At 39.6% G+C, this 24,162-nt stretch overlaps 2 protein-coding genes across 2 annotated transcripts in view; one reads left to right on the forward strand and one right to left on the reverse strand.

The window, feature by feature from the left end:
• The window catches only part of RBIS (ribosomal biogenesis factor), an 872,964-nt gene that overhangs the window by 99,234 nt on the left and 749,568 nt on the right, over positions 1 to 24,162 (forward strand). The window lies entirely within an intron of this gene.
• Positions 1 to 24,162, reverse strand: part of ATP6V0D2 (ATPase H+ transporting V0 subunit d2) — a 56,549-nt gene that overhangs the window by 21,385 nt on the left and 11,002 nt on the right. The window contains exon 2 of the mRNA XM_050801234.1: positions 19,140 to 19,311. Within this exon, the coding sequence (XP_050657191.1) occupies positions 19,140 to 19,311 (172 nt within the window). The remainder of the gene's footprint in view (positions 1 to 19,139; positions 19,312 to 24,162) is intronic.

Raw genomic sequence — 24,162 nt, forward strand, 5'->3', positions numbered from 1 at the left:
AACATGGTAAAACCCCATCTCCACTTAAAATACAAAAATTAGCCAGGCATGGTGACAGGTGCCAGTAATCCCAGCTACTTGGGAGGCTGAGGCAGGAGAATCGCTTGAACCGGGGAGGCAGAGGTTGTAGTGAGCTGAGATCGCACCACTGCACTCCAGCCTGGGTGACAAAGCGAAACTCCGTCTCAAAAAATAAAATAAATAAAAATGACTGAGTGCGGTGGCTCACACCTGTAATCCCAGCATTTTGGGAGGCTGAGGCGGGCAGATCACGAGGTCAAGAGATCAAGACCATCCTGGCCAACATGGTGAAACTCTGTCTCTACTAAAAAATACAAAAATTAGCTGGGCGTGTTAGTGTGCACCTGTAGTTCCAGCTACTTGGGAGGCTGAAGCAGGAGAATCGCTTGAACCCAGGAGGCAGAGGTTGCAGTGAGCTGAGATTGCACCACTGCACTCCAGCCTGGTGACAGAGTGAGACTTCGTCCCCCTGCCACACAAAATAAATAAATAAATAAATATAAAATGGACATAATATATTAGAAAAATGCATATAATATATAATTAAGTATGTTAGCATATTATGTTGGTCTTGTGTTTTAATGATTGAGGTATATGATTAAAGGATGGTGATCACTGATCTAAGGGGACAGAAGGGACGTTGGACATTATATAACAAAGAACTGCTAGCCACACTGTTATTTGTCTCTAAGATAAAATCCAAAAGGGTCTCTGAGGTAGAGAAGGGGAGAGTTAAGATTTCTGATGTACTTACGAGTACTGAGTCAGAGTGAGCAGAGATGGCGATAAACCCAGACCTTGAGAACAGAATCGAAAGGGGAAAAACTGGGGTGAGGGGTCATTATGCCAGCAGAAATGCTCCGAGGCTTCCCCAGTAGGGCACATGGGGAGGAGGACAGAGGCAGGCAGCTGGGCATATTATTCTTCCTCTCAAGTACCAGCAAGAAGGTGGCTTCACTCTGGGGAGACAGTGCTTTTCAGGCTGCATCTGCCAGGATTTGCAATGGTATTTGATGAGTGTAAACACCCCTCCAGGACACCTTCCTTCTCATTCCTGGAACTTGAATTCTGTGATCACTTGTCTTATGATTGCCCTATCTCCCAGGCCTGTCATTTTCTTTTTCTTTTTAGCTCATTTGTTGTTTTGTTTTTCCTGTCTGTCTCTTAAGCATTGCACACCCTGAGACTAGAAAACCTCTGTTTTGTAAAATTATTTTTAACATAACTTAATTTTTAGAATAAGTTTAGATTCACGGAAAAAATTGGGATTATGGTACAGAGAGTTTCCGTATACCCCATACCCAGTTTCTTCTTATTAACGTCTTAAAATAGTTTGGCACATTAGTTATAATTCATGAATCAATATTAACATATTGTTATTAATTAAAGTCCATATTGTATTATTTCCTTGGTTTTTAAGGGATAGGAAGGAGATTTTTGCAAGGAAGAAGGAGAAAGAGTGAAAATGGTAAAAAAAAAAAAAAAGGAGCACAAAGAGTTGTCACAGAATGAGACAAGGACATCAACAACGGTAAATGACATGGTGAATTAGGAAAGAGCTGAAAAAATATCCATTGGACTTAGCTGTTAGAATGGCTTTTGGTGACTTGATGGGGAAGGAAATAAGTCTGAAGTGGAATGAGGAAATAAGTGAGAAAATAGGGAAGTATAGATTATTATTTTCTTTTGTTTTTTGAAACAGGGTCTCTCTTTGTGACCCAGGCTGGAGTGCTGAGGTGCAATCACAGATCACTGCAGCCTCGACCTCCTGGGCTCAAGCAATCCTCCCACCTCAGTCTCCAGAGTAACTGCAGCTGCAGGCATGCACCATCATGCCTGGTCAATTTTTTCCTTTTTTTTTTTTTTTCCTGAGGCAGAGTCTCACTCTGTTGCCCAGGCTGGAGTGCAGTGGTGCCATCTCGGCTTACTGCAATCTCCACCTCCCAGGTTCAAGCAGTTCTCCTGCCTCAGCCTCCTGAGTAGCTGGGACTACAGGCATGCATGACCACGCCCAGCTAATTTTTGTATTTTTAGTAGAGATGGGGTTTCACCATGATGGCCAGGCTGGCCTCGAATTCCTGACCTCAGGTGATCCGCAGGTCTTGGCCGCCCAAAGTGCAGGGATTACAGGCGTGAGACACGCACCTGGCCATTTTTTTTTTTTTTTCCTTTTTTATAGAGAAAGGGTCTCCCTGTGTTGCCTAGGCTGGTCTCAAACTCCTGGGCTCAGGCAATCCTCCCACCTCAGCCTACCAAAGTACTGGGATTACAGGCATGAGTCACCATGCCTGACCAGATTATTCTTTTTAACAAACTTGGCATCACAGGGTGAGAAGAGGTAGACAACTACTGTCTTCACAGGGTCACTGCAAACTAAATCAAATTACATATAGGAAAGCAGTTTGTAAATCATAAATAAATTGTCACAATAGAAGGAGCGCAGGCTTTGAAACAGCTAAACCTGATTTAAGCCCAGCTGTGTAACTTAAAAACCCTAAAAGTTCCATTTCTTCAGTTTTGAAATTAAAATATTTATTCAATATTGAATGGTTGGTATCAGGCTTACATATGAAAGCACTTGTAGAGTGCCTTGGATAAAGGAGGACATACACTGTTAGAAGAAGATATTTTCTTGTAAAGTGGACTTTGCAGGAAATTATAAACCACATCATCTTGAATGTAAAACATCTGAGAAAAGTTTATTTGCGGTAAGCCTGAGCTTTCTTCATCTCCGTAGTTTTGGATTTAGTTTTAGCTAAGAGAGTTCTTTCTAAATTTACCTGTTGCTCTTAGATAATAAGAGATTATCATGTCAGCTGTGGTGTGAAGACAAGAAGCTGAGTGGTAGAGTCATTTGGAAGGCTGGGACACCAAAAAAGATCATAAATCATATTACTCAATAGTGTTGAGATACTAGCCCTCAAGTCTGATTTATACGTATTTCATAAAACCTGTTACCGGCCGGGCGCAGTGGCTCACGCCTGTATTCCCAGCACTTTGGGAGGCCGAGGCGGGCGGATCACGAGATCAGGAGATTGAGACCATCCTGGCTGACCCGGTGAAACCCCATCTCTGCCAAAAACACAAAAAATTAGCTTGGCGTTGTGGCAGGCGCCTGTAGTCCCAGCTACTCGGCAGGAGAATGAAGTGAACCCGGGAGGCGGAGGTTGCAGTGAGTCGAGATCACACCACTGCACTCCAGATATAGGCTCCGTCTCAAAAAAAAAGAAAACCAAACAAAAAACAAACAAACAAAAAAACACAAAAAACCTGTTACCGTCTTGTTTTGTGTCTTGTAACCCCAGAGCTGTCTTTGTGTGGTCATTATTTTATATGATGTTTTCTTTAAGTTATCTGAACTTCAAAAAGTTCAATGTTACCTCTTTGGAAATGTAACCACTAATCTCAAAACAATGCTTGCCAGCTGTTTGTCAAAACTGGTAACAGCGTTCATATAAAGAGACCTGACCCCCTTTGCTAGTTGGAGGCACCTTAAGACTCAGTCTGAACTCCGTCCTTTGTACCTGAGGGAACATTTAACTTGGTGATGACAACAGCTTCACTGTCTACACACATTGTGACTAATATTTGACTTGATCACAGGAGCCACATCCCTTTTATTGTTTGTTTGTTTGTTTGTTTGTTTTGAGTTGGAGTTCCACTCTTGTTGCCCAGGCCGGAGTGCAATGGCGTGATCTTGGCTCACTGCAACCTCCACCTCATGGGTTCAAGGGATTCTCCTGCCTCAGCCTCCTGAGTAGCTGGGATTACAGGCACCCACCACCATACCCAGCTAATTTTTTGTTTTTTTTTTTTCATAGAAATGAGGGTTTCACCTTGGCCAGACTGGTCTTCACCCACCTCAGCCTCCCAAAGTGCTGGGATTACAGGCGTGAGCCACTGCCTGGCCTTATTTTATTTTTTTAGAGGCAGGGTCTTTCTCTGTCATCCAAACCCAAGTGGCACAATCATAGCTCACCACAACCTCTAATTGCTAGGCTCAAGTGATCCTTCCACCATGGCCTTCCAAAGTGCTGAGATTATAGGAGCGAGCCACCGTGCCTGGCCCAGAAAGCCACATCCTTGTATCAGGCCTTGATTGCTACAGGTTTCCTTTCTACCTAGAAGGCCGCATCCACATCCTTCATCTGCAACATGTAATCAAATTCTTAATGACAACCATTTTGTTTTAGGTGACCAGAACTATGTGAGATGTTGGCTAGGTAACAATTATACATAGAGAATGTACGGGGGTAGGGACATAAAATGCATGTTCAGGCTGGGAACTGTGGCTCATTCGTGTAATTTTATCTCTTTGGAAAGCCAAGGCAGGAGGATCGCTTGAGCTCAGGAGTTTGAGACCAGCCTGGCCAACATGGCAAAACCCCCCTCTCTACCAAAAATACAGAAATTAGCTGGGCGTGCTGCTGCGCGCCTGTAGTTTCAGCTACTCAGGAGGCTGAGGTTGCAGTGAGCCATGATCACACCACTGCACTGTAGCCTGGGTGACAGAATGAGACCCTGTCTCAATTAAAAAAAGAAAAAAAAGCATTTCAGGGGTCATTGTTCATGGAAAGGACCGGGGTGTGTGTGTGAAAGGCATCTTTCATTTAGGAGTTTCATTGAGGAATTAAATAATTTATAAAAATACACCAAATGTATTTCACAATTTTTCAGTATATGAATTTTCAAATGAAAGTTTTCCTTGATTACATTGGTAAACATTTTTGTTATACCGTGGATTTGTTCAATCCAGCACTAACCACATATGCTTACATGGGGCAACCCTGTCATATTGCATGATTTGCTAGTCAGCTGAATTTAGAATATCCCCATAAACATTCTTCTGTCTCTTAAAATTTGACATTTTTGGTAACATTTCTTCCTTCTCTGAAGCTTCCCTATTTTAAATAGAGGAAGTGAAAATTAAAATAATTTGAAAAAGCAAACAATTTTGCTGTCACACTTGTTTTTCCTTATAGCAAAAAAAAAAAAAAAAAAAAAAAAAAACTGAAAAATTACTTAGATGTCAGCATTGCCATAATAGCATATTTTAGAACAAGAATGCTGATCACTTTGCATTTCCCAAGCCCTTGGTGGCTCTGGAATTTTAAGAAACCTCTTCAGTATTTAAGATTCTCTACAATCTTGGTCTAACCCAACTGTTTAGATTAAAAATTCCTCAAACTTAACTTGTCCTTTTCTAGATTAATGTCTTGGTTCCTACTCTTATCTAGATGTATAATTTCCCTTCCTTACCAATTGTTAAAAGTTAAAATCCTCCCCATCCTTTAAGGCCATATTCAAGTATCATATTCTTCCTGAAGCTTTTAAAATGTCTCCAGCTAGAGGTGATATCTTTTTTCTTTCTAGATTTCTGTATTTATATTTATCCTGGGGTGAAATTAATTTTCTATATACATTGGCAGTAGCAGTGATGAACATAAGGAATAGTTAGCTCATTCATTCACAAATATTTATTACGTATTTAGTGTGACATAAGGCTTGGATTCCAGTACTAATTCTGCCACTGTAGAGCTGTATGTTCTTGAGTAAGTCATTTTACACGTTCATTTCAAACATAGTTATTTACAGAGAATAAGTAACTGTGGGGGAGTGGGAGTGGGAGAGCATCAGGAAGAATAGCTAATGGATGCTGGGCTTAATACCTACATGATGGGATGATCTGTGCAGCAAACCACCAAGGCACACATTTACTTAAGTAACAAACCTGCACATCCTGCACATGTACACCTGAACTTTATACTATATACATATTAATATATATAGATTGAGCATGGTGGCTCATGCCTATAATCCCAGCTCTTTGGGAGGCTGAGGCAGGCAGATCACTTGAGGTCAGGAGTTCGAGACCAGTCTTGCCAACATGGCAAAACCCAGTCTCTACTAAAAATACAAAAATTAGCTGGGCATGGTGGTGTGTGCCTGTAATCCCAGCTACTCAGGAGGCTGAGGCAGGAGAATCACTAAAACTCAGGAGGTGGAGGTTGCAGTGAACCAAGAGCGCACACCTGCACTCTAGCCTGGGTGACAGAGTGAGACTCTGTCTCAGAAAAACAAATAAATAAATTAATTTAATTAAGTAAATAATACATAAATTAAAAATGTATTAAATAAAACATATCTGTATATATTTATGCAAAAAATTATAATAGATTACATTTTAAAAGGACAAATTGTAGACAATACATATATGATCTCACTGTTCTAAAACAAACAATAAGCCCAACTGTGTACATTTATATTTGTGTTTACATATAATCACATGCATATATAAAAAAACATTTTTCACAAAGAAAAAGTTTAGAAAGATATGCATGAAAGTTTTGAGTGGTTACCTCTGGACTCTGTGACATGAATTCTGAAGTATAGTCTTTACTTAATCCGTTTCCTTATTTCTAAAAAGCCAACAATATTAGTACACTCCATACGGTTGCTGTGAAAATTGATTAAATTTAATACAGGAAAGTGATTATAAAGGTACTAACTTGTGTAGTGAGCACAAAATACAATTTAGTAAAAAAAAATCTCTCATTTTTTTAAAGACACGTGATTATTTTCAATTAAAAAATAAACAAGATAAAATAAAACTAGGACAATGGATAAGTGTGGATTTCAGTCTCCATCCTGAAAATGAAGGTTATGGGACAGTTTCAAATCTCTTAAACTAAAAGGAGTAGTATTTCGGAAAACAGGTTACTGGGATCAGTATCGCCCCCTGGTGGTTGATTGATGCCTTGCCAGACAGTTGCCCAAGCACAAGGCAAAGACTATGCCCACCTTGGTCCTGATTTGTATCCCACTCAGAACTGTTGTAGCGATGGCATCCTAAGCTCTTTCACATCCATTACCTTAACATCCTCAACCTCAGACACTAATTTTGCTGACATGTGGCATCAGCAACCCAACAACAGTAGTGGCGGGGCCTGTGTTTTCTGTTCTCTCTGCTGTTTGCCTCTCTCCAGCCATGTCCACCTACAAATGCTTAGCCTTTCAAGCCTGAGCTTGGGCATCACCTGCCTCATGCCACCTTTTCTCACTCACACAGGTGAACATTATACTCAAATACACAAATAAAATTAGCTACATTTGTTGAGCATGTGTATGGATGTATGGGTATATTTATGTACTGTGTAAGTATACATTTTTTCAATCAGTCAGTTTCAGGGGATTGTGATCTGTGTAGTCACACAGGACTCCATGCTTGGTTTAATTCTCTGCTGCTGTTCTCTTGAAATCATTGAACATATTTTAAACAAGGAGCTCTATATTTTGCACCGGGCCTCACAAAATATGTAGCTGGTTCTGTTTTTAAACTCACAACTCTATATTGTATATAATTATGATCCCTGTACTACAGATGAGGAAACCAAGGCTTTGAGTGACTAAGGGACTTTTTTTGAGATCCTACAGTTGGTATATTGTAGACCCAGTTTAGAGTCTACCTACTGGTTATAAGAATTTCCCACCTGTATCAGGGTCACCTGGAGAGCTTTTAGAAGAGCAAATTTATTGACTGCATTCCAGAACCTAGTAAATCATAATTTTTAAAAGTATGTTCTTAGAAACTGCACCTTAAGTAACTCTTCCATTGGTTAATGAACAAAGTCTATATTCAATTCATTTCTAATCTTAGAGTCTCACATAAGCCTTTACTCATAGCCACTTACTGTTCTGCTGATTAAATGAATATCATTCAGTTTCAGAGAGACCAAGTATAGCTTCGGCAGAATAGCACCAGTGTTTTTCAGTTCACAAAATGCTTGAGAGTTTTAAACACTGAAGGTCTTATCAGCAACTGTAGTAGGGACATGTTTGCCCTACACTTGCTCCCCTTTCACTATTCCCATTGAATACCTGAGTGCAAAGCCTTTAAGACAGTGCAATCTATAAGACCACAGAAGAACTTTTCCTACTAGAGACGCAGGATCACAAGGGCATGGTGGTGTCAAAAAGCCAATTTCATATTATTGGAAATTTGATTGTTGAAGTTAGAATTCAACAAATTAAATACTATGCAGAATTTGGGGAAAGAAAGACACAAAACTCAACGCATCTGTGTTCATGACCAGATGGAAGGCTATATACTCATCAAAAGATGTAGGAAAAATGCCGATAATATACAGAGAAAAACCAAGATTCAAAATCAAAATGATGATAATGTTAGTTCTTTAAAAATGTATAGAAAAAGAGTATAGGGATATGTCAATTGATGGTGAGATTTAGGGTGATTTATTTACTTCTCTAATTTCCTCTAATTTACAATGGTCTTCCTAGTCTCTTTGGTAAGAACTAAAAATAAAATCCACTTACCTGACTTACAAATCCTTGCTTTCGGCCGGGCGCGGTGGCTCAAGCCTGTAATCCCAGCACTTTGGGAGGCCGAGGCGGGTGGATCACGAGGTCAGGAGATCGAGACTATCCTGGCTAACATGGTGAAACCCCGTCTCTACTAAAAATACAAAAAACTAGCCGGGCATGGTGGCGGGCGCCTGTAGTCTCAGCTACTTGGGAGGCTGAGGCGGGAGAATGGCGTGAACCCGGGAGGCGGAGCTTGCAGTGAGCCGAGATCACGCCACTGCACTCCAGCCTGGGAGACACAGCGAGACTCCGTCTCAAAAAAAAAAAAAAACAAAAAAAAAAACAAAAAAAAAACAAATCCTTGCTTTCCTTAACTTAGAATTCCCAGGAATTATTGTCTGCTTTCCCTCATGCCTCGTAAATCAAGATACTAAATCCTGTTAAGTCTATCTCTCAAATGAATCTAATCATACTCCCCGCCTTCCTGTCTCTACCCTTCAAAGTTCCAATCTAAGCTTTTAAAATAGCTTCCTCTATTGTTTCTCTGCTTTGAGTTCCATCCCCTCCATGCATCTTTTATAATACTAACAAAATTATTTTCCTAAGATATACATCAGATCAGCCCCCTCACTTTGCAAAGCAGTAGGAGTTAAAAAGTAAAAACATGCAAATAAGCAAAAAAGAAAAAAATGATCACTTTTGGAATGCTATTTGGAGTGACTTGATATCACCTCTTAGGCTCTTTACTTACCAGCTACAAGGACTTGGACACTTTATTTTTAAATATGCCCCAGGAAATCAGCATAATAATAGCAATCGACAGTTATTGAACAAGTACTACGTGCACAATAATCCTAAGAACAGGTACTCTCCCATTGGCTAGATGAGAAATTAATGCTTAGATGTCAAACCGCATTTGGCCACACAGCCAGAGGTAGGGGAAGTGTTCAACCACTCTATCACATGGCCACCCAGGGGGAGAATACTTCTCCCCTTACAGGGTGGTGACCATTAAGTGAGGGGGTATCGTCTGCAGCACACAAGAAGCATGTAATTGATAGCACTTTCTGAAAGCCTTCAGACACTTAGCGGCAAAGCCTTTCACCCGGTCAAACTCTTTACTCTCTTGTCCAAGTATCTATTCTCCCTACTCATGTCTAGGTTCCAGCAACATCTGAGTTGCCATGTCATCTCCAAACACAAAATCCTTTCATGCCTCACTTATTCTTTCAATCCATGCCAATTTTAAACAATGGCCAAAATTCTACTTTCTCTACAAAATCATTTAAAGTCAAAATTCGTTGTTCCAGTCCTCTAGGTTCTTCTCATTGAATGTTCAAGCTTCTATTATAGCTATGGCTTAATTCTGTCTTACTTTTACACCATTTGTGGACTTGCTTGCTGCATTAGAATGTAAGCTCTTATTGAGCTAGAGTTATGTTATTCGTTTTTTGACTCTCTGGTGATAGAGTGATCAACTCATCTGGTTTTCCAAGGACTTTCCTGGCATCAACACTACAAGTTCTGAGTCCTGGAAAACACTTTGGGTAAACTAAGGTGTTCAGTACCCTAATTTACAGCACACCACAAAGGCTGTAGATGGTTTATTATGTGTCATTGGGATATTTTAAAACTTTGATTAGCTGTTGGGAATGAATCTTTAAAGATTTCTTCAGTGTGTGGTCCTTAACCTCAGATTCTCAGTAATCTGAGAATTAGGACTTTAACCTAGGATTACTCATTACTGTTTAAGTACCAAAGATGATATTTTCTTGGTCATCCTCTATTCAGAAATTTTACAGCCTCTGAGGTGGGATACTTCGAATGCTTGAGAGATTATTTTTAAAAAATGTCTAGTTTTAAAAAAGATGAGAAGTTGAAATGCTGATGGAAAATGTTGGATAGGAAGGAAGAAAAATAAAACAACCAAGGCCTATATTAAATGGTCTCTTCATTAAAATGTTATTGGATTCATTCCTTTGTTTCACACAACTGTGTATAATTATAGTATACAAACCCTCCAGCAGATCTTCCTGCTATTAAGTATTTAAAAATATCCATTCCAGATTTTCAAAATAAGTTTCACATGTACAGTAATTATATCTCATAAAATGTGCAATGCTTAAGATTATATTTATTATTCCAACTTAAATTTAGACTGTCTCTATTAAAATTGATTTAATCATTTGTATAATGTTGTCTTGGGCATTTCCTAATAGGACAGGAAGTTACTTCATTTGATGGAATTTCATGGGTGCTAAAGAGACCCTTGACTTTGGAAGACATACTGGAAGAGAGATAAGAGAAAGGGTTTCAGAACTGTGGGATACCTTTCCACCATTTGTATACCCTTTCTCCCCTTCCTTCCTTCCTTCCTTCCTTCCTTCCTTCCTTCCTTCCTTCCTTCCTTCCTTCCTTTCTTTCTTTCTTTCTTTCTTTTTCTTTCTTTCTTTCTTTCCTTCTTCCTTCTCTCTCTTTTTCTTTCTTTCTTTCTTTCTTCTTTCTCTCTCCTTTCTTTCTCTCTTTCTTTCCCTCCCTCCCTCCCTCTCTCTCTCTCTCTCTCTCTCTTTCTCTTTCTTTCTTTCTTTCTTTCTTTCTTTCTTTCTTTCTTTCTTTCTTTCTTCTCTCTCTCTCTCTCTCTCTTCTTTCTTTCTTTCTTTCTTTCTTTCTTTCTTTCTTTCTTTCTTTCTTTCTTTCTTTCTTTCTTTCTTTCTTTCTTTCTTTCTCCCCCGCCTCCTCCTTCTTGTTGTTGTTGTTCTTCTTCTTCCTCTTCTTCTTCCTGAAATAGTGGAGTCTTGCTCTGTCACCCAGGCTGGAGTGCAGTGGCATGATCTCAGCTCACTGCAACCTCCACCTCCCAGGTTCAAGCAATTCTCATGCCTCAGCCTACTAAGTAGCTAGGACTACAGGTGTGTGCCACCACACCTGGCTAATTTTTGTATTTTTAGCAGAGACAGAGTTTCATCATATTGGCTAGGCTGGTCTCAAACTCCTGACCTCAAGTGATCTACCCACCTCGGCCTCCCAAAGTACTGGGATTACAGGCATGAGCCACTGTGTCCAGCCATTACCGTTTCTTATTGTAATAAATCTCTAAGCTCCACAGAGAGCAGCTGAATGCTGCCAGGGTTGCAAGTCACAAGACATTACATGACATGATGGGACAGATCATGGATGGAGATTCAGAAGACCTAGGCTTTGGTGCTATCTAGTTTCCGACGGGGAGATAATGCTATCTGTATAGGTAACTGTCAAGAGAAGCTCATGAAAGTATTTGTGAAAGTCACCTCCAAGTAATCAAGCTGGGGCACCCTGATGAAACATTTTTAATCAGAGGTGCACCTCAGTACAACCTGGGTGCCTTCCAAAATATAGATGGGCCCCACTCCAAGGCCAATTAGATCAGAATCTCCTGAAGTAGGGGTCAAGAATATAAGTGGTTTCTGAAGACCCACAGATATTTCTGATTTGCTTGCCTTATTATAAACTACCTGGACAGTGGCAAGATCATTAGCTTGCTAGACTGATAGACCTGGAATGGAATCCTTTCATGTCTCTTGCCTTTGTGACTTTGAAAAATGCATTAGTTCATTGACCCTTCATTTCCATGCTTTGCAGGGTTCTTGTGTAGAGGTGAAGGTAAAACATCTAGGTCAGAGTAAATATGTTCAGGGGTCTGATAAGTAGGTTAAATACAGGAGTGTTGGAGACTGTGGCTAATGGAAGAATGCAGCCTTGAAAAAATGGTTTATTTATTTATTTATTTATTTATTTATTTATTTATTCATTTATTTAAAGAGACAGGGTCTTGCTCTGTTGCCCAGGCTGGTGAATCAAACTCCTGCATTTAAGTGATCCTCCTGCCTCAGCCTCCTGAGAAACTGGTATTACAGGTGCAAGCCACCACACCTGACTTCAAAGTGTTTTTTGTATGTTTGCTTTTGTTTTTGTTTTGTTTTGTTTGGAGACAGGGTCTTACTCTGTCAAGCTGAGGTACAGTGGCATGATCATGGCTCTGCAGTCTCAATCTCCTAGACTCAAGCAATCCTCCTGCCTCAGACTCCCCAGTAACTGGGACTACAGGTATGCACCACCACACTGGATTAATTTTTAATTTTTTCTCTTGTAGAGACAGGGTCTCACTATGTTTGCCAGGCTTTTGAAACTCCTGGCCCCAAGTGATCCTTCTGCCTTGGCCTCCCAAAGTGCTGGGATTACAGACATGAGCTACTGTGCCTGGCTCAAAGTGTATTTTTTAAAAGTTATTTTCTAAAACACTGAGCTGGCCTCACAAAATATATCTGCAGGCATGACATCCAGTTTTACCCCTAACATAATGGTCAATAAAAAACCAATTCTCAACTGCTATATAAAATATAAACTGCTGAGTTATCTGGATATATTTTTCTAGCTCTGTGTAACGTACTGCTGAATGCAGAATTCTATATTGATTCAACAAATATTCAATGCCCATTAGGTAACAGCGAGTCTAGACAGAGATACTAAAAGCACTAATTCAAAGCATGTATTGCCAATAGGAAGAGTAGATACACTAAAATATATCCTTTAGTAACAATACTAATACTACCAAAACCACCTTTCCAATTTTAATTTTGCATTAACATTCTACCCTGGGCTTTGTGACTATCTGTATTTTTGTAAACCATTAAAAAAATACGGCTTATAACTAGAAATATTTAAAATTTTAAGTAATTATTTTTGTTTTAGAAACAGTATATTTTAACACAGTAATTTGTTGTGAAATAAGGACACTTGCTTAATTAATGAATGCTAAGTTTCCTTCCATGTCTAAGAGTCTATGATTAGGGCCAGGCATGGTGGCTCATGCTTGTAATCCCAGCACTTTGGGAGACCGAGGGGCGTAGATCACCTGAGATCAGGAGTTCGAGACCAGCCTGGCTAACATGGCGAAACCCCATCTTTACTAAAAATACAAAAATTAGCCAGGTGTGGTGGTGTGCACCTGTAATCCCTGCTACTTGGGAGGCTGAGGCAGGAGAATTGCTTGAACCTGGGAGGCAGAGGTTGCAGTGAGCCGAGGTCGCACCACTGCACTCCAGCCTGGGTGACAGCGCGAGACTCCATTTCAAAAGAGAAAAGAAAAAAGATCCTGTGATTAGGAAACAAAAAATCTGTGGGATCATCAATGAGAGGAACCTTTGATCAAAGGACTCACAGCTGTCTTTAGAACTAGAGCATTTCCCAGTGTATTCTGGGCACATTTCCTTTATATGAGATTTGTTTCCCAACCCCAAAGTACAAACCCTGGCAGCTTTCTGACTTAGATAAAATTGGGCTGCCCTCTGTCACTGTCATGGTCAGATTTTCTGAACTCAATGAAAATCTGAGCAAAATAATTTAATGAAGCCTACTGCTAACAGTTATTTCAAACCACGACGCCACCACTTGTTAGATCTGTGATCAGGGCAAATTATTGCACTTAAGTTCTAGGTTCCTCATCCTTAGAATGGTGATGGTAAGAATTGAGTAAGACTTGTCAGGAGGGTTAAATGAGAGAATGTTTGTAAAGCACTTAGCTTTCCAACCCAATAAAGTCCCCGGCATATAGTAATATTCTGTAAATGTTGTCTAGTATGTTGATTATTATTTTTCCTTCCACACAACTAGGACCATCTTGTCCCTCAGCTCAGGAATCTTTACTGTTTTCCGTAATTATCCATGCCAGGCATTTTTGCAGGAGGCACCACTGCTTGCAGAGCCTCTCTCACGGCAGCTATTGAAGATTAGACATGAATTTGGATCTGACTCAGCCCAAAGCCTAAGCACTTTCTACTTCCTCCCAACCATCACTGGGAGGAGGAAAATGTTCTGTGAGTAATCCCGGCATCTTCTTTCGTCTCTTTTACATTTTGGATTTCTCCTTAAGGTTTTTACTTTTTAGGAAGGGCCTTGCAGATACCAACAAAATACACCACATACACACACAACCTTGAAAAATACTCTGCGAACGGGTGCGTTGGCTCACGCCTGCAATCTCAGCACTTTGAAAGGCTGAGGCCGGTAGATCACTTGAGGTCAGGAGTTGAAGACCAGCCTGACCAACATGGGGAAACCCCATCTCTACTAAAAATAAATAAATAAATATATATCTATATACAAAATTTAGCTGGGCGTGGTGGCGTGCCCCTGTAATCCCAACTACTCCGGAGGCTGAGGCACGAGAATCACTTGAACCCGGGAGGCGGAGGTTGCAGTGAGCCAAGATCATGCCACTGCACTCCAGCCTGGGCAACAAGAGTGAAACTCCGTCTCAAAAAGAGAGAGAGAGAGAGAGAAAGAAAGAAAGAAAGAAAGAAAGAAAGAAAGAAAGAAAGAAAGAAAGAAAGAAAGAAAGAAAGAAAGAAAGAAAGAAAGAAAGAAAGAAAGAAAGAAAGAAAGGAAGGAAGGAAGGAAGGAAGGAAGGAAGGAAGGAGAGAGAGAAAGAAAGAAAGGGAGGGAGGAAGGAAGGAAGGAGGAAGGAAGGAAAAGAAAGAAAGAAAGGAAGGAAGAAAGAAAGAAAGAAAAAGAAAGAGAGAGAGAGAAAGAAAGAAAGAAAGAAAAAAAAAGAAAGAAAAGAAAAGAAAAGAAAAGAAAAGAAAAGAAAAGAAAAGAAAAGAAAAGAAAAGAAAAGAAAAGAAACACTATGATGTGATAAAGCTCAACTTCCTTAGCCTGGCATCAAAGACTTTCTGTAACGTGACTGGAGTTTGCATCTCCAGCCTCCTTCCCCCACTTCCTCCTTCCCATTTGGCACACACACTCCAGCCAAAACTGAACTGTTCCTCACGCATGGAACAACCTTCCCATCTACATGTTTCAGCCCCGGATGCTGAGGCTTCTCCCGTGTGTCAAATTCTACACTGTTTCCAGGCTCAGCAACATCAGCCCTTCTGGAAGGCTTTCCAGAATCGCGGAACTGAGTCCTATGTAAGTTCATATCTAATCTCTACCCCTGACTAGCTTTTGTGAATTCTTTGAAATTTGTGAATTCTTTGAAAACATCAGCATCTGTGTCTTGCCTGTAAGTAATATGGAAGGAATTATCCTAACCCATAGCGCTGATAGGAGGACTGAGAGGGGCAAACAAGAAACATTGGCACTAACGCCATGTCTCAGGTATATCCACAATTCCTTCCTTACTTGACCTATGGTCATTTCTTCTACTTACTTACTTACTTATAGAAATGGAGAGCTATTTGGGAAAAACAATTTCAGCTAGATCTGTAGTCTAATTCTTTACATGAAAATAAATTCTAAGATGGACCAAAGTTTTAAATGTAAAAAAATGAAACAACATCTGTAACAACAAATAAATAGAAGAAAAGACAAGTGAATTTATTCATGAATTTGGAGTGGAGAAGGCCTTTCTAAACAGGGTACAGTAAAATACCCAGAAGCCAATGAATAAAAACATTGATGAGTATAGCTAATTTAAAGCATTCAATGTTTCCACAGCAAAAAAAAAAAAAACACAAACATAAAAATTAAATTGTATCATACCAAGAAAATAGTTTTGCAACATATATTATGAAGGGCTAAAACTTTCTTAATTTACAAAGAGCTGTTTTACGTCATCAAAAACTGCTGAAAACTCTAATAAAAATAGGTAATTAGGTCATGTATCAAATCCACATAAATAATATGAAATGATCAATTTCACTCATGAAGAAATATAAATTGAAGCAAAGAGATACTATTTTTTTTAACCTATGGGCTGACAAAAGTTAAAAAGAAAATATCCAATGTCGATAATGGTGTAAGGACACAGGCCTTTTCACAGGCTGTTTTAGGGGATTCAAATTGGTGCTACCTTTGTTGAGTACTTAGAAATATTTACTAAAATATGAAAATGCACTTTCCTTTGATTCACCACTTCCACTGCTAAAAACTGAGCTTAGAAATAAGTTCAAGATCTGCATGGAAATAAGCTAATTGGTCTACGGCCATACCAGCCTGAACGCACCTGATCTCATCTAATCTCAGAAGAAATAAGCTAATTGCAAAATTTTTTGTAATGGGAAAAAATAAAAATAATTTAGCTACTTGTCAATAGATGATTGGTAAATGGAGTCATGACACATATAATCAATTCTATGCAGTTATTTAAAAATTATGATGTTTTCCAGGCATGATGGCAGACGTCTATAATCCCAGCAGTTTGGGAGGCCAAGGTGAGAGGATGGCTTGAGCCCAGGAGTTCAAGACCACCCTGGGCAATGTAGTGAGACTCTGTCTGTAAAAACAGAAATAAATATAAAATAAAAAGAATGACATTCGCAAGCATATTTCTAAGAAATAATAAGTGGGAAAAAAGTACAGAAGGAATATGTTTCCATTTGTATAAATTTGAAATGTATGGGTGGGAGACTGTGTAGCAATAGACACACATACATGTAAGTATTTTTCTGGAATAACACATAAGAAACTGAGAAGTGGTTACTTTTGGGAGAGAAACTGAGTGGGAGAAGAAGGGGACATGTAGACACAGAGTGATATTTTTATTTTATGCTTTTCTGAACTCTTGAAAGATTGTAATCATGTCCCTTAATTACTTTTCTTTTTTTCTTAAAGATATTATTCATTAAGTAAAGTTGATCCTCGGATTGTATGATGTGATGTGAAATCCCAAACAGAAGAGACTTCCTTTACTTCTGCTCTTGCCTGCTGTCAATAATAGGAAATTTGCATTGGTTTTCCTTTGTGCCAAAGGCCTAGGAATGCAGTTCTGTTTTCATGGAATATTTTCTGGTTGCCATATTTAGATGCCAAGGGATATCTGCTACAGTGTGAGAAATCTTGCTGACTGATATTTTCCCCTGAAATTAAAGGCATGTGTACAAATTAAGGTCCACTTAACTTTGTTCAGCTCAGCAAGTACATTTGGATCTTCTTAGTTCCAATCTCTTGTTTGCAGGACTCAAGGGCAGAGATACTGTTATTTGTAAAGTGGAAGAATGGATGATGGAGGCTGGGCATGGTGGCTCACACCTGTAATCCCAGCACTTTGGAAGGCCGAGGTGGGTGGATCACCTGAGGTTGGAAGTTCGAGACCAGCCCAGACAACATGGTGAAACCCCCGTCTCTACTAAAAATACAAAATTAGCCGGGCATGGTGGCACGTGCCTGCATGCCTCCTTCCCATTTGGCACACCCACTCCAGCCAAAACTGAGGTTGAGGCAGGAGAATCGCTTGAACCCTGGAGGCAGAGGTTGCAGTGAGTCAAGATCATGCCAGTGTACTCCAGCCTGAGTGACGGAGTGAGACTCAGTCTCAAGGAAAAAAAAAAAAAAGAAAAAAAAAGAATGGATGATGGAGATATGGAAGGACAAAGAAAGAATAGAAGGATAGAGGGAGTATCTGCCTGGTCAGATAAGCGGATTCTTTCATTCCCTGGTCCTTGAGGCAACACTGTCATTTTATCGTTCAACCAGACAGATGCTGAAACTGCTCTTTCAGAAAGAGTCTCTGCCTTCTACCTTTCCAGGCTTTCTCTTGTGATATTTTCTTGGAATCTGCCTCTAAAAATCTTAAGTTGTCTCCCAAAGCCATGCCTTCACACAGCCAATGCCCAGTTTCCTTTATTCATACAACATGTCTCTAATTTCCTTTTTCTAGTACTGAGCAGTGTTTGACATGAAGTCCTGTTCTTTTGTTCCCCTTTGATTAATCTTTGGCTTGTATTATCCAGCATTTTTTTTTTTTTGATATTTTCTTTCCACAAATATATTGATGCCTTAGTGCCAGGCACTAGACCTGGGCTAGGACCTAGTCTTCAGAACTTTGTGCTTTACGTCTAAATTTTATCTGCATAACACACAGCTCATCCATTTGTGGGTCTTTGTTCTGTTTTTCAGCTAGGAGAACTGGAAAGGCACAAACCTATTTCAAATGGTCCATTTCAGCACTAAGTAAGATTTATCAATTGGTGTCATAAAAGTGCAGTTTACTATTATGTGGGAGTTCAATTTTTTTTTTTTTTTGAGATAGAATCTCACTCTGTCACCCTGGCCGGAGTGCAGCAGCACGCTATCGGCTCACTGCAACCTCCACCTCCTGGCTTCAAGCGATTCTGCCTCAGCCTCCCAAGTAGCTGGGACTACAGAGGAGCGCCACTACACCTGGCTAATTTTTGTATTTTTAGTAGAGATGGGGTTTCACCATATTGGGCAGGTTGGTCTCGATCTCCTGACCTCATGATCCACACGCCTCGGCCTCCCAAAATGCTGGGATTACAGGCGTGAGCCACCGCTCCCAGCACTAGATATTTTTTAGAATGAGGAGCTCATGTGTTGCACAATTGGAACTGTGGGTGATGGATAAAAATAAAACACATACAACTTTCACAACAGCTACTTATACTGTTACAAAGGGAATTAGCCGCGGTATATGTGACCTTATGAATACTGTGAGATATTGTCAACCCCATCCTCAAAAGTGATCTAAAAATGTCACATAACATTTACCTTCAGCACTAACACCTAAACACTGGCAACACTTTTTTTTTTATTAAATGAAAACTGAAAATATTCCTTTAGATGGAGGCTACCACCACTGATACAGTCACGTTTATAAATCAATGAAATCCATTTTCTAATGCAAAAATGTGGCTCTGTGAGCTGATCGGTTGCTAAAATTTGAATGAATTTAAACTTACAAACAATGTAAAAGGTCTTAAGTCTCACTCTGGCTTAATACCCCCCAACCCCACGAGTACTCTTAGGGGTCATCCGCACAAGTACATTGGGGCTTATTGGGGCTTTCTGTCGTCACTTACGTCATATAGGTGAGAAATGTGCTAAGGGGCTCCAGGGAATGATTCCGGAAATACTCAAATTCTCCACATAGTCTTTTCCTCATCTCGGTGTCAATTTTGGAAACAGTAAGAGGATTTGTTTGATTAGCCAAAAAGTTACCATAGTCAGTAGTCTGGAGATGAATTTTCAGGTCTGAAATTAAATAAAACCCAATTCAGGTTAAATTTTGAGCATACACAAATAGCTTTTTCAACATTAGTTGAATTCATGACAATTTTATGGTACATACATATGTATTATCTTATTAGATTTTAATATGAGGTCTAAATATGATTTAAACTTGATCTCTAAAGCAACAGAAAATGTAATGTGAATATGGATAATCCAGCACACCACAAAATGTGTTTTTCTTTTGTTTTGAGAGGGAGTCTTCCTCTGTAGCCCAGGCAGGAGTACAGTGGTGCGATCTCAGCTCACTGCAACCTCTGCCTCCTGGGTTCACGCAATTCTCCTGCCTCAGTCTCCCATGTAGCTGGGACCACAGGCGCATGCCACTATGCCCAGCTAATTTTTGCAATTTTTAAAGTAGAGACAGGGTTTCACCATGTTGGCCAGGCTGGTCTCGAACTCTTGACCTCAAGTGATCTGTTTACCTCAGCCTCCCAAAGTGCTGGGATTACAGGCAGGAACCACTGTCCCTGGCCCTCACAAAATATTTCAATTACCTAAGAAGTCTGGTATTATTTAGAAGGTCTGAAAAAAAAACAAAAAACAAAAAACTAACAAACACCTAATCCACAGATAGCAAACAGGTTTTAGTCATTTGGAAATAGCTACCTGGGAAACTGTTGAGGATACTAATGCTCCATCTCAGCTTGATGGAAAAGATAAATGTATTAGTAGTAGCTACCGTGGGTGTGGGGGCAGGTGGCATGGGCAGTCATCGCTGCTCTGTTTCAGTATCCTTTTATTACAGATGAAGAAATTGAAGCTCAGTGGGACTAAATGGTGGAGTTATCTAATGAGATTGAAGTAGGAGATTAGTCCCCTTATTCTTATAACCCAGCATCGTTTCCACCAGACCATGCCATGCATCCGTTAAATGTCATCCATTTTGGTTGCCAGGTAATTGGATTGAACTGAATTTCAGCTTTGTTGATTGTCACTTCCTCCTGAACAAACCTTGTGTTTTCTAGCATCCATACTTCAGTCAATGCTGACCCAACCCCACTCTAGAATTTTTTTCCCGCACCCCTTTTCAGATTGGCTTATTATGATCTACCCTTCAAGGTCTGGTTGTAACATTAAAATAATAGTTGCCAGTGATTGAGTGCTTATTAGGTACTAGGTACTGTACTGAACTTGTATTATCTCATTTAATACTCAAGGCAATTTTATGAGGTAAAAATGATTTCTATGCCTTTGTGCAGATAAGAACACTGAAGCTCAGAGAGGTTAGTAACTTGTTCAAGATCACATAGATTAAAACATTTAAAAATCTCACGTAGATAAACTGTGATTCAAAACCAGGTATACCTGACTTCAAAGTCACTTAAAACTTTATTTTATTGCCAACCAATTCAATTAGATTATCACTTGCTCTGTAAAGATTTACTTATCTCAGGCAGAATTATTCACTCTCACTCATCTGAATTTGAAAGTACTTTGATAAAACCTCTAGCATAACATCTATTATAGGATATTATATAGTCTTAAGCATGTTAACCCAGAAGGCAGTTACACTATCTTAGTTACATATTTTATCTGTGACTGCTTGTGCAGAACCCAACATGTAAGTGTTATTGCATATCTGAGTGTCTAAAATGTCCTTGGCAACATCCAGCACACATATGGAGCTTATTGGATCTGCATTCAAACATTTATTAAGCATCTATTACATGCTGCCAACTACAGGAGACCCAAAGATAAACCAGACATATTCCTCATTCCCAAGGAAACTCACTGTTTGGTAAAGGAGGAGGCAGCCACAGATGATTCAAACAATGTGTTAATTCAGTGATAAAGATAAGGTCCTTGATTTATGGGAACATAGAAAATGAGACCCAGATCCATAGCGATAGGAGCAAGAAGCCTAGGAAAGTGTCTTGAAGGAGATGAGCCTTAGAATACTGTGTTAAGAGTGGAGGAAGAGGGGAGAAAGAATAAGAATAGGGGCAGGCATTCGATGACTTAGTACAGGTGTGGTGTGTGCAAGGAGCTCAAAGCAGTTCAGTGTTGCTGAAGCATTAAGTGGGAGAGAAATAAATTGAAAATAGAACTCCCATATGATCTAGCTATTTGGATATATACTACCGGGTATATATCCAAAGGAAACGAAATCAGTATGTTGAAGAGATATCTGTACTCCTACATTCATTACAACATTGCTCACGATAGCTAAGACATAGAATCAAGCTAAGTGCCCATCAACGGATGAATGGACAAAGGAAAGGTGGTATGAATATACCATAGGATACTGCTCAACCTCCAGAAAGAAAGAAATCCTGTCATTTGTGACAACTGAGAAGTAGAGAGTAAAGTAGTGGTCATCAAAGGGCGAGGAGTGGGCCAGGAGTGGTGGCTTATGCCTGTAATCCCAGCATTTTGGGAGGCAGAGGTGGGAAGATCCCTTGAGCCCAGGGGCTCAAGGCTGCAGTGAGCTATGATCACGCCACTGTATTCTAGCCTGGGTGACAAAGCAAGATCCTGTCTCTACATTTAAAAAAAAGAAAGAAAGAAAAGAAAAAGAAAAAAAGAAAAAAAAAAAAGACAGTGGGGGACAGGTGAGAGGGTGAGGGATCGGAAAGATGTCAAAGGATACAAAATTCAGTTAGATTCAGTTAGACAAGAGGAATAACTTCAAGAGACCTATGGTACAAAACGGTGACTATAGTAAATAGCAATGTATTGTATCTTTAAAATCATGTAAATAGTAGATTTTGTGTTCTCCCCACAAAATTTGGTATGTGAATTAACATATATGTTAATTCACTTGATTGATAACATATAGGTCACATTGGGCAGGCTTCCAAATTAACCTGCCTGGCAGAGTTCTTACGATGCCTATCCTGTCCTGTCCTATCCCAGAGTAAAGAATCTTACCGTGAGTCCCTCAAATTGTTGATGTACTGATTAATACATAACCTACTGACACTGAAAAGGACATTGATTTGTTTCTGAATCATCAAATTTTGGTGATTAGTTTCTGCATCATGAAGTTTATTGATTGTCTTGCATGTAGACATTGTAGCCTGTATATCATCTGTAGCCAGTGATCGTAACCTCTATGTTGTAACCTCCAATGAAAAGAACAACGGTAGTATGAAGAGTCCTCCTCTGTTCTTCTAAACTTTCCCTTAAAAGTCTTCCAACTCACAGCAGACTCTGGGACACACCCAGCTTTGTTGCTGTGTCTTCCTTGATCAGTCCTCACACTTGGCTTCCAATAAACCTTTGTTGAACTATTTCTGCCTTAACAGACTTAATTTCGGTTGATACAACAATTAATACATATATTAAAACAACGTAGGCTGGGCGTGTGGCTCACACCTGTAATCTCAGCACTTTGGGAGGCTGAGGCGGGTGTATCACTTGAGATCAGGAATTCCATCCAGATCAGCCTGGCCAACATGGTGAAACCCCATCTCTACTAAAAATACAAAAATTAGTTGGGTGTGGTGGTGTGTGCCTGTAATCCCAGCTACTCAGGAGGCTGAGGCATGAGAATTGCTTGAAGCTGGGAGGCAGAAGTTGCAGTGGGCTGAGATTGCACCACTGCACTCCAGTCTGGGCAAAGCAATGAGAGACTGTCTCAAAAAATATAAAATAAAATAAAACATCATGTTGCATATGATAAATATATGCATTTTTTGTGTGTCCATTTCAAAGGAGCGGTAGAGAAGGGCAGGTAAGAATTGAAGCCAAAGAAATAAGCAGGACTGTCCTAAGGACGGTTTGGTATGCCATGTTTATCCGGAGATAACAGGAAGCCACTACTGCGGGCTGTGAATTGACTGCTCTGGTAGCTGGGGGAGGGTGGATCTGCAATTAGGGACAATGTGGTTCTTGCAGTCTTCCTCAGTGTCTGGAGTAGATTTTGTGTCAGAAATGCTGTTTATCTGATGGCAGAATTTATTTGCTCAATTGCCTATTTAATTAACTTAAAACAATTCTACTTTGTTGCCATGCCTTATTTGGCTTTCATTTTGGCATTTCAGATTTTTATGCAATTTGACAGTTTGAATCCTCAGCACCAAGGAATATTTGCCAACAGAAGTGACACAAATGGTATTTCTTTCAAAACCATGATATTTTGCTCATGTGACATATGTTTCTTTCAAGCTAAATAACTTTCAAACCTTTCAGCTGCCAGGGACATCCTGAAATTAAATGTCTCAGTGTTTCAGACCCTATAGGAATCTTACAATACTGTAATCAGTGAAAAGGCAAATGGAATAGAAGGAACCTCTCTTTCCCAGCACGAAAATGATCCAAGGGATGCTTGCTTTCAGATTCTAAGAGAATCTTAGGGTCTGAAATGCACTCTGGGATGATGATAGACTGTCAATAATAACAACAATACTCACAGTTTTATAGTTTTCAAAATGAGTTCACTTAATTTTTGTTCCTGCATTTCCCTAAATGCTTATCCAAACAGGTATGTGAGTAATAAGAGTTTGTGGTAAAATAAATTTGGAAGGCACGAGCTTCTTTACTGTAGGAGTTGAAAGCCTTTACTACATGAAAGTGATTTCTTCGAAAAGAGTATGGGACAGAACCTCCCAAGCCACTAAAAAACAATGGGCTGCCCACAGAGCACACTTGGGAAAATTACACTACTTTTTATCTAGAAAGGTAGCATGGCAAATGGTGTTTTTTCCTTTTTATTAAAATAAGGAAAAAAGAATGTATTCCAAACTGTAGGATCACCACCAACTAAATCAATTTAATAGGTGTCACACAGCAATAGAATTAAAAAAACTAGATTATACCATTTTAACAAATAGAGTCTATACATAGTGTGAATGTGTGCCTGCATGTATG

The sequence above is a fragment of the Macaca thibetana genome, chromosome 8 (genome assembly GCF_024542745.1).
Source record: "Macaca thibetana thibetana isolate TM-01 chromosome 8, ASM2454274v1, whole genome shotgun sequence".
In the NCBI taxonomy this organism is placed as follows: domain Eukaryota; kingdom Metazoa; phylum Chordata; class Mammalia; order Primates; family Cercopithecidae; genus Macaca; species Macaca thibetana.